Source organism: Ceratotherium simum, chromosome 11 (genome assembly GCF_057802395.1).
Source record: "Ceratotherium simum simum isolate JZ-2026a chromosome 11, ASM5780239v1, whole genome shotgun sequence".
In the NCBI taxonomy this organism is placed as follows: Eukaryota; Metazoa; Chordata; class Mammalia; order Perissodactyla; family Rhinocerotidae; genus Ceratotherium; species Ceratotherium simum.
This window is the reverse complement of record NC_141910.1, coordinates 2,810,049-2,821,084: the sequence shown is the minus strand read 5'-3', so window position 1 is coordinate 2,821,084 and position 11,036 is coordinate 2,810,049. Positions and strand designations below refer to the sequence as shown.

The 11,036-nt window shown below is 48.5% G+C and overlaps 1 protein-coding gene and 1 long non-coding RNA gene across 4 annotated transcripts; both read left to right on the top strand.

Moving 5' to 3' along the window:
• Nucleotides 1–620: 620 nt before the first annotated feature.
• TMSB10 (thymosin beta 10) lies at nt 621–1,693 on the top strand. Its single transcript, XM_004437205.3, has 3 exons — nt 621–756; nt 1,031–1,145; nt 1,411–1,693. The coding sequence occupies exons 2-3, from the start codon at nt 1,046–1,048 to the stop codon at nt 1,443–1,445; spliced, it is 135 nt and encodes a 44-aa protein (XP_004437262.1). The 5' UTR covers nt 621–756; nt 1,031–1,045; the 3' UTR covers nt 1,446–1,693.
• Nucleotides 1,694–2,623: 930 nt separating this feature from the next.
• On the top strand, nt 2,624–10,642 carry LOC147915902 (uncharacterized). Of its 3 annotated transcripts, none has more exons than XR_015553612.1 (4): nt 2,624–2,729; nt 3,220–3,401; nt 5,752–5,900; nt 10,230–10,642. It is a non-coding gene; the product is annotated as an uncharacterized LOC147915902 (long non-coding RNA). The 3 variants fall into 3 exon arrangements; XR_015553613.1 differs by having other exon boundaries at nt 2,626–2,729; nt 3,234–3,401; XR_015553611.1 differs by having other exon boundaries at nt 2,626–2,729; nt 3,223–3,401.
• The last annotated feature ends 394 nt before the right edge of the window (nt 10,643–11,036 follow it).

The window sequence follows — 11,036 nt, the reverse complement described above, 5'->3', positions numbered from 1 at the left end:
GCCGCTCAGCTCAGGGAAGAGAGACGACGACAAGAGGGCAACTGGCCCCCAATCTGAGCAAAGGGCAGTGGAAACCTGTGTCGTCGTCGTCCCCCGCCCCCACCATCTCTTCATCTCTTGGAACCTAGACTCGGATTCTTTTACTGCGAAACCACGCAAGGGCTCAGCCTCCCCGAGGAGAGGAAAAGGAGGGGGCAGGGGTCTGATGGGGCATGGCAGAGACGGGCACTGCACAAGGCTGGGGGGGGGGTCTCCTGCGAGTAGGGTTTGCTGCAGAGCGCGCTTGCATGCCCGCACATCATGCACACCCACAACTACACACTACACACACATATACACACACAACCATACAACCCTCCCCCGCCGGCCCCCCACGCCCATTCTGCGGGTGAGCAGCAGATTCCCGGAGAGGGGAGGGCAGAACCAAAAGAAAATCGAGGGCCTGGCGCCCACCCTGGCGGCGTCTGCAGCCTCCACGCCTGGGGCACGGCAAGCTGGGGCCGCCGGGCGCAGGGGCCCCGCGCGGGAAGAGCCGCGCCCAAGCCGGCGGGCGGCGGGGCGGAGGGCGCGGCGGGGAAGCGAGCCGCCCGCGCTGCCCCCGCCCCCCGGCTGCCGGCGCCGCCCCCGCTGCGGCGGGCGAGGGGCGGGGCGGGGCGCAGAGTATATAAGGCGCGGGGCGGGCGCCGCTCTTTTGTCTCTTGCTGCAGCAACGCGAGTGGGAGCACTAGAGTCCCGGCCCCGGAGCGAGACACCTCGGTGAGCCCTGCGGTGGGGTGGGGACCCCACTGGGGTTGGGATCGGAGCGGGAGCCCCCGGCCGGCGCGCCGCAGCCGCAACAGGCGGCCTTCCCCGACGGGACGCCGGGCGGGCCGACCACGCCCTGGGGCTGCGGAGGGGGGTGCGGGACGCGCCCAGGTCCCCGGCTGTGGGGCTGCCGGGAACGCCCCGGCTGGAGTGCCACGTCGAGAGGCGTCGGCGGAGGGGGGCGCTGGCCCCCGCCCCAGGCCAACCGCCTTGGTTTGCCCACCAGGATTGTTTTAAGAAAATGGCAGACAAGCCGGACATGGGGGAAATCGCCAGCTTCGATAAGGCCAAGCTGAAGAAAACGGAGACGCAGGAGAAGAATACCCTGCCGACCAAAGAGAGTGAGTGCGCCCCCGCCTCGCGCTCCGCGCGCCCCAGGCTCAGCCCCCCACCCCGCCCTTCCGCGGGCCCAGCCCCCACCCGGCGTATGCCCCCGACCTGGGTGGCCACAACCCCCCTGTCTGTTACACAAAGCGCCCAGCCCCAAGTCTCTTCCTTAATCTCCAGACCTCGTGGGTGCCTCGCCCACACCAGGTTTGTGAGCGCCTCGGTTGGGGGTTTGCAAGATGTCCTCATCCCCCAGCGCCCGCTTCCTGTTCTCCACAGCCATTGAGCAGGAGAAGCGGAGTGATATTTCTTAAGAACCTGGAGGATTCCCCAACCCCGTCATTTTCGAGACCCTGGTCGTGATGTGGAGGGAGAGCCACCTGCAAGATGGACACGAGCGACAAGCTGCACTGTGAACCCGGGCACGCCGTGCCGATGCCACCGGCCTGTGGGTCTCTAGGGACCCCCCCAATCGGACTGCCAAATTCTCCGGTTTGCCCTGGGATATTATAGAAAATTATTTGTATGATTAATGAAAATAAAACACACCTCGTGGCATGGCTGGCGTGGTCTGAGTCTCTTCGTTGAGTATGCGTGGGCAGTGCCGCTGCAGCAAAGCCCCGCGCGCGGGAGTCGGAGTTCCTGCCGCAGAGCGGGGGAGGGGGTCGCAGAGTGGGCTGGTGTGGAGGGATTTTTAATTTTGACTTTACCTGCTTCTCCGTAACATTTCGTGCGTTATTAGCTGCTTAGCTCTCGCTTATGATGCAAGCCATGTAAAATTTAACCCCACTTTTCGCCCCTGGAAGGTGTTTTGAAAAACGCTTTTTCGGAAGAGCAGGATTTGTTTTTGATAAGCTTTTACAGTCCCACGGTTTCCCTCCGGCCTCCTCATAGCTCTGATTCACACCCGGAGAGAACAGTGATTGAGAGTCTGAGCAGAATGGGGGAAAGACTAGATCTGGAATGTTGGAAATTGGAGAGGACACAAGTCTCCAAGAAGCTTTCTCTTGGAGCTTAAGGAGGAGGCATTGGAACAGAAACAATGGCGAGATCCGGGGAACCGAGCAGGAATATCTGAGCTAGAGGAGCTGTGGGGGACAGCCTCGCTTTTTGTCTTTACCCTTAGCTCAGAACCTTCCACAAAAGCGTTAGCCGTTAGAGGGAGCGCTGGGCTGAGCAGCCTCCCGTGCTGTGATCAGCAGGAAGGGTGGGAAGGGCTGGCGTCAGCCCCACTGGGTCACACCCTCAGGACTCACAGGGAGGGGGTGGACCAGCCCGGAGGGGCCTAGCGGAGGGTGGTGCCTGGGGCTGCAGGGCATTCGGAAGCAGAAGAAACGGGCTTGTGATTCCAGGAGTGGAGTTTTCTTACAAGGAGAGGAGAAGACACATTGCTTAATGATTTGGCCCACATTTTTGCCTGACTAGGTAAGGGGCTGGGTACTGGGTGGGGGGAGGCAATTGGAATGAGGTGTGGTCCCTGTCCACGAGAACTTAAAATCCAGGAGTGAGGCAGAGCAGACCACAGATAGGGACACCTAGGCTGGAGGAGCCACTGCTTGTACGTAAAGGAGTGGCTTGACTGACCTGTGCTGTGGAGGGTAAGTGGACCTGGGGAGGAGAAATAAGGTAGGGAAACACGTTTACTGAGTGTCTGCTGTGGGCCAGGCATTGTGCTAGGAGCTTTAATTCTCAGAAACTCTATTAAGGCAGGATAATTATTATCCCATTTTACAGATGAGGAAACTAAAGTTTCAAGAGACTAGCGATTTGCTCAAGTCACCCACTGAGTAGTGGAGCCAGAATTAGGGGCCAAGGGTGTGCTTTGGGGGATCCTGTAACCCAATGTTTGGGGCATCTGTTGTGTCCAACGTTTCATGAGTGTTCACTATGTATGTTCAAGCATATTTATAAGTGCTCGTGTTGGGGTCTGTGGTTGGGAGGTTAAGGAACAGGAAACAAGCAATCACTACTCCCTGCAAACAGTAACACAGTATGTCTGTTGGTGAGAAAGGCTTTGGAGAAAAATTAAGCTGGGTAGGGGGATAAGTGCTGGGGGTGGGAGAGGGATTGGAATGCCACTGGTCTCAGCAGGTTCTCAACAGGACGGTCAAGGAGGGACAGCCTTGGAGCAAAGACCTAAAGGATGTGAGGAAGAGAACAAAGGATACCTGGAGGAAACTGCAAGTACAAGGGCCTCGAGATAAGACTGCTGGAGCCTCTGAGGAAGAACAAAAAGCTGGAGTGGAGCGAGCGAGGAGGACGGAGATGAGGTGAGAGAGGGCAGGAGAGGGAGGAGGCAGATCTTGAAGTACTTGAAACCTTTGTAAGGCTGGCTGTGAGGGCTTCCTCCTTCCCCTACCCCAGGGCACTCCATAGGAACCCCTCCCGGGCACGAAGTGTCCTATCAGCACGCCACACCTAAGGCCTCTCCTGGACCCAGCCTCCTTTCTGGGGCTCCATCTGGGACGCAAATCTCAGGCCCTCTTCCCTCAGAACCCACAGACTCCTGGTCCCCAGCTCCAGAGTCCCGTTGCCTGGGACCCCCTTACCCTCAGAAGATTCCCATGACTTTCTGACCCCCTCCCCAGGTTTCCTTTCTACTCCGAGGTTGTGGGGTGCTGATGAGACCCTTGCTCCTTCCTAAGAATTTAGGAAGACAAAAGTTGAGAGGAGACTTAAGGGCACTTTTGCATTTCTACTCTAAGACAGTGAGCTGAACGAGCGGGTCCAGGGCACGGTGGGAAAAGGAGACAAGGATGGGGGAGGGGAGTGAGTTTTCAGTTCAGAAATCTTATCACACCACATCGGTTTATAAGGTAAAGCTGGCCTTCCCCAACCCATCGCAGCTCCCAAGCTGCACGAAGGTGGGCACATCCAGACATCTCACAGCTGAACATTAAAACCCCCAGAAGACAGGCCCAAAAGGCCTTCCTCAGCCCCGCCTTTCTCCCCATGACTGATCCCCAGGGATCACACGGGCATCACAGTGGAGACAGCATCCACACTCTGAGTTGGAGTGTCACCCCAGGCCCACTCTTCTCCTCCCTCCTCCCCTGCTTATCCCACCATTTCTATTCCTTGCCACCTGGGAATACTGACACCCTTGAGAAGAATTATACTGAATTACTGATTTATGCCCTTTTCCTTCTAGCTAAGAATTCAGGAACCAGCTATCAGTCTGAAATAAAGATGTAATGTTTCTTTTAAGCATATCTGACTTTCCAGTTTCATTTTCTTATTTCAGTCCTAAGATACTTTAACAGTTAGACCTCCGGGTTAGGAATAGAGCTCAGGGCTTGGGACTTTTCACTGTCTTTCTTAGGGTGCACCAGGGGGCTCAGAACTGCAAGAGATCCCCCTCCCTGCGCTCCACCTCCTATTCCTGCTATGTCGCCCGTGCCGCTCAAGGTGCTGGGAAAACAGACAGAAGACTCCTCAGGGAGCACCCGGTCTAGATTAGAAGGAGGACCCGACCTCTGTTCCCAGCACTTCGCAATCCCCACGATGGCTCTCCCACCCTTCTTCTCTCACCCTCAGGCAAACACCTCCTCTCCTCAGACAATATTAGGGGCTTCAGTCCCCACGGCTTCTCCCACCTTCTGTCATCTCCCTCGAATAGGAAAACACTCCTGTGTTTCTCCTCTCTACTCTACTCTGCTACTCACACCAGATGTAAAGGAAAAACTCTTCTGTTTCTCCTTTACTACAACACCCTACTCACAGAATACTCTACTTTGGGTCCCCAAATGTGTGGGTTTTCCACACCAAACAATTCTCTGATTCTCTGGACACCAGCTGGGTGTCCTACAATTCAATTCAGTTCTGACTCTCTCTACCTGGAGTTAGCATCAGATCCCACAAGTTAAGGGCTCAGTTCCACGGACTGCCCCCTCTCCCCACTTCAGACACCAATCGCAAGTCCAGCTTGACAGTGTGCATCTACGAAAGCTGAACATACGCACCCCTGTGACCCAACAACACCATGCCTAGTTACATCTCCCAGAGAAATGAGTGCATGTGTCCACCAAAGGACATGCTCAAGAACATTCCTGGCAGCTTTATTCATACTAGCCAAGGAGAAAACAACCCAAATGTCCATCAACAGAATGGATAGACAGATTTCATATATTCACAAAGTTACTCAATCGTTGAGTTACTCAACAATAAAAAGGAACCAAGTACTGATATCTAATATTGTATGTTTCCATCTAGATGACGTTCTAGAAAAGGCAAAAATAATTTTTGATGATAAAAGTCAGCAAAACCTTCTGGGGTGGTGGAAATGTTGTATACCTTGATCAGAGTGGTAGTTACGTGGGTGTGTACATGTGTAAAAAATCATCAAGATGTACACTTATGATTAGCACTCATATGCACGTCACTGTGTATGTTTTACTTAAATAATAAGTTTTTTTAACCCTATGAAGAGCTAAGGATCCAGTTTTTAAGGCACATACTATTAACTCAGAGGAAATTGCTGAAGATTGTATCAGCAGAGCCCATATCTGGTTTCAAAGGGCAATAGAAAACCATGAAGTTTCCCTGGCCCTCTCCTTCCTTCTTCTCTGTCTTTGAATGTTTTCCCCACTTTGAATGACCCTCCATCTATTTTCTAATTAGTCAAATATTAGGCATCCTACAAGGCCCTACCAATCACCACCTTCTCCGATCAGCCCTCCTGGATTTCCCAGCCAACAATGATGTCTCTCTCCTCTCAACTCCTCTCTGCACCTCCCTGCCAGTACCTGGACATCAGATATGGACATCAGGTATGTACATCACCTTCTCGGTTAGACCGAATGGAGAAGGATTTTTATTAATTGATATTAATTAATAATTTTATTAATTAATTATGCAGTAGCCAGCACATAATAGACACTAGGTAAACACGTATTGAATTGTAAGTGAAATATGACCTGGCCTCGCCTGTTCCATCTCGGCTGTGCTACGGCCAAGCTGCTGCCAGGCCCCTCACTGTCTTGTTGTTGGTTCTGTTGTACATTGACATGGCCCAAGTATGATGGGCACACAGGAGTTAACATAGTCCAGGGAAGCCAAACATCTTCATTTTCCTCTTGCAGCCCAGTTCAGTATGCAATCCTATTACAATGAGTGGAAGTACAGTTCATTCACAATTGAGGCTATTGATGGAAAGCTAGATATTACCCAGATGGCACCTGTGAGTCTCAACCAGTCAAAAGATTTTAGATATTGGATTGCTGATTTCTGTGAAATTCAGAGGCTGTGTTCTCATTCAGTTTAATTCAGCCTGCATTTTTTGAGCACCCGGTGAGTGCCTGTCATAGTGCTAGGTATTGGAAGCTATAAAAGATATGAGCCAACTAACTATACAAAAGGCGGAATCAAGTAAATGCTAAAGAGAGATCTAAACAAAGCACTCTGGGAAGCTAGGTATACAAAGGAGTGGTTGATTTGGACAGAAGGCTGCTTTATGGGGAAAAAAAGCATTTGAATGAAGACCCAGAGTGAGAATGGGGGCAGGGCTTTCTTAACAGAAGAAAGAGGAATGCAGAATGATACCATTAGCATGTTCAGCAAAGGGAAAGAGCAATTGTTCAGTGAAAACAGAAGAAGCCTCCAAATTAGCCTAGGAAGGTAAGTTGAGTTTTTTATCCTGTAGACAGTGGAGAGCCACTGCAGATTTTGGAGGTTGGGGCAAAGTGATCTGAGATGTATTCAATAGCTTGTATAGGATGTTGTGGCAGACATGATGGTTATTTACCCTACTACTATCATCACCACCATCACCCCACACTCCTCATCCTCCTCTATCCTGCCTTCTTCATGACTAATAGAAGCCCAATTTTATTTAGATATGAAGCAGTTGATGAGTTTCAAGGGCCCCAGCCCCAGGAGTGAGGCTTGATTAGTATAAACCTAAGGCACCCAGGGATCCAGCATTATAGAAATTTGTGAGATATTTTGTTTCAGTTTGGTTGTCATAATGATTAGGGGACACCACTGACAGATCATGGACAGGAATCAGGAATGTTTGACATCCTGCAATGCATAGGGCAATACCACACATCAAAGATTTGTCCCATGCCCTGCATGACTTTTTTTTAAAGACTCTTTGTTGCAGTGTAACATACATATAGAAAAATGCACAGATCATAAGTGTACAGCTCGATAGATCTTCACAAACTGAACACACCCTCATGCCTCCTTCCAGTCATACACCTGTCCTAACTTCTAGCAGCATGTATACATTTTGCCTGTTTTTGAACTTTATGTAAATGGACCCATGATTTGTGAACAAACCACTAGACATTCATGTGGATGAAATATTTCTTTATAATTATGTGGGTATAGCAACAACTAATTTTGCACATTTTATTCATTGCACATTTTATTATACATTGTGTTTTCCAGGAATGCAACTACCATGCAAATTGAGGGATGCCTATTTTTTTTAACTCCAAGCTTTACTAAGAGTCTATCACCATTGCAGAAAATCATGGCACTGACAGCAATCTCTCTCTTGGTTTTTGAATTGTTGATACAACACAATTGTTTCAGTGTTTATCTGAAGCTGCTGGCTTTATAGTAATGCTAGGTATAGGTGCGAACATACTCAAAGTACGGACTGCTTCTTTATGTGCAGAATATTGTTGTGCCATGTTGTATCAGTCAGCTTTTGATAAGTGATGCTGCAGTAACAAACAACCCCCAAAATCTCAATGACGTATGAGAAGAAAAAACATATTTTTTGTTCGTACTATACATCAGTTGAAGCTCTGCTCTTGTTCCACATGTCTTTTTCATTCTGAAAGCCAGGCTAAAGAAGTAGCCACTGTCTAGGACATGCTGTTATTACGACAGAAGGAAAGAGGATTGGCAGAGCCATGCACTGGCTTTTCAAACTCTTCTCAGATGTGGCACATCCATTCACGTTACATTAGCCAAAGCAAATCATAAAGCAAGCCTGACATCAGGAGCTGAGGCACTGCAGGTTACATGCCAACAGGCTGGGAGGTGTAATTCTGTTATAGGGAGGGCAGGAAATAATTGGAAGTCATAATACAATTTACCATATATATTGAAATGCACACACACAAAATTTTTTGTAAATTATCTTTTTTTATTTCACCTTTCTGGTCCAGTTAGGGCTTGTACTGATTTATGTTTTTCAAGTATGTGTGTGGGTAGGTTATATTATCTTTGATTTCCATTTCAGGAAAGAGAAGTGTTACAAAATATTTGATGCAAAAGGAGATGTTGGTTCTGAAAGGTTGGGAACCAGTGGTCTGAACCAATCATGAACCAGCCAACCAATTACCCTGACAGTGAGTGACTGAAGAATAACTGTGAGGGCTGAGCCGGGGGCGTAGTGGTTAAGTTTGTGCACTCTGCTCCAGAGGCCCGGGGTTCATGAGTTTGGATCCTGGGTGCAGACCTGCGCACCACTTGTCAAGCCATGCTGTGGAGGCATCCCACATACAAAATAGAGGAAGGCGGGCACAGATGTTTGCTCAGGGACAATCTTCCTCACCAAAAAAAGAATAAGCGTGGGTTGCAGTTCAGGCCGAGGAGACTCGAAAGAGGAAGGCTGCTGGGGCACTTCTGGGAAGATTGTATTTCCTCTTTAAGAGGACAGAAGGAAAGTTGCACATGTCTTGTGTGAGGATGTGATACTTGAACCATGACAGTCATCTTAAAGGCATGAAGGGAAATGCCAATATGCTGAGAGTGGCAAAATTGAAAAATGAAAAGAATCCGGGAACTCAATGAGCTCTCAAGCTGCTGAGTTTTCCCAAAAGTGCTTTATCTTGGTAATTTTTATTATGTAAAATAATACATTTTTCTTATATTTAAGAAATCTGTAGTTGGGTTTTCTGTTACTTGTAGTTAAAATTATTCTACAGTGACCAGCTGGAACGGGAAGAGTCTGGGTACAGAGATACCGGTTAGTAGGATATTGTAACAGCCTGGGCAAGAGGCAATGGGGACTTAAATTAGGGAAATACTGTACATAGCGGTATGCTGGTAAATGTTTAAAAACCAGCTCTCAGTTCAGGGTAGAGGTGGGTAGGAGCTAATGTGTAGCATTTGCCAATTTCTGTGGTGTAAATATTGCCAGTTTCAGGCTGCCAACAGTTTAACAACCAGCTTGCCTGTTTTCTGAAAATTTTAATAATTGAATCTTTGCAAACTAGTTCCAATTGGATCCAGCACACTACTTGCTGTAGGGATAGGAAATCAGGGAAGATACAAAAGACTTTGCAGAGGGAGAATTAGCAGGACTTCAGATTAGGTGGGCAATTACAGAAGGTGTAATCTGACAGACAAACAGAAACTTTTGCTTGTCTACATGACTTCATTCCTGTGCTTCAAAGTCCAGAGGGAAAGACCAAAGCACCCAATAACCAGGGCATTTCTCAGAAAGTACACTGGGAGACACAGTACTGCTTTGGAGAGAGATTTCACAGTCCCTAAATAAGTATCATAAATTAATTTTATGGCAAACACACTGTACAGAGAGACAATAAGACGAGGCCGTGATAAAGTGGGTGTCTCTGGCACTGAGCCCAGGGAAGGGCAGGGTGAACTTGCAAGATCACAGTGTCGTAGAACCTGCACCAGGCAAAACCCTGGAAGCTAACACTAGCGGGGGTCTGGGTGGAAGCACATGGGAGAGAAAAGCAGCTGGGCTGGCCGGAATCAACAAGCTGGTTAGGAGCAGCCAAAGTGGAGACGCCATAGTTATTCATTGGTCCATTGCTTTCTCCGTTTATTCAACCACAATTTATTAAGCATCTGTTAAGTACTGGGTCCTAGGCAAGGTAGTTGCTCAGGATAAACAAAATGGATTCTCCAGGACTTCACTCTCTCACAGGTAAGATGAACAGGTAACCTAGATTAATGACAAACTATGGAATCAGGGAATTCTGTATTCTGATCTAAAACTAGACAGGCACTAAGCTTATTTTTTACCTGCCCAGTGAAATTCAGCAAACTGAGCCCTTAAGACTGAGTGACGGCCCTGTTGGCTCAGCCCTGGTGTTAGTCAGTATTTATTCTGAATTTCTGTGGCATTCATGGCTATCTCTGTAATGTTAAATTAATGTGTTTTATAGAAGTCGACAAGACCAGAAGGACTTGGCTATTGGTTAGAAGATGAAAACCGTTGGACCCAGGAATGCTATTTAAGGTTATCAAGCACTCAAACTATAGCTAAGAATTTTTCTATGTTGTGGAGAAATCCTCTTCTCTAGGAAGGCAATTCTGCTGAGAAAAACTCACTCATGCATCAACGCAGCCCCAAGACCTTCATCGGAGGCATTTGTGGCTAAAAAGAACCTACTCTTTGAGACACTTTTTTTTCCCAAATGTTAACTCCTGCCAAACTGTCCCTTATTTTGTTTCCTGCTACCCAGATGCCAGGTTATTTGATCTGGCTTGTTCTTAAGAAAAAAATTGGTAGAGTACATAATCATATCATGAGGATTCTTCAGTTTTTGATTAAAAAAAAAAATCCTATCCAACCTGGCTTAAGCAAAAAGGATTTATTTCTCGTGTAAATGAGCAACCCAGGGAGCAGATTCTGCTTCAGGTGTGGCTGACGGAGGTAGTCAAGTGATGTCACAGGGACCTGGTTTCTCTCTCTCCATCTCTCAACTCTGCTTCTTCATTCTCAGGCTGACCTTCCCCCCCTCATGGTGACAATACAGCTGCTGCAGCTCAAAGACTACATTCCTCCCAGGTGTAAGAACAGCAGAGAAGAGAAGACTTCTCTTCACCCAGTTCAAACAAAAACCCTGGACCTAACTTTCACTGGCCTGAATTAGGTCGGGTGCCCATCCCTGACCCAGTCACACTGGCCACGACAAGGGAAGACAGAGCTTGGTTTAAACCTAGGACTAGGTCATATGCTACCTCTGGTG

Excerpts from the sequence above, each read along its gene's own strand:
- TMSB10 (XM_004437205.3), top strand. The coding sequence starts at position 1,046 with ATGGCAGACAAGCCGGACATGGGGGAAATCGCCAGCTTCGATAAGGCC. Across the intron at positions 1,146-1,410 it reads TACCCTGCCGACCAAAGAGA|CCATTGAGCAGGAGAAGCGG; the intron begins GTGAGTGCGCCC and ends TGTTCTCCACAG.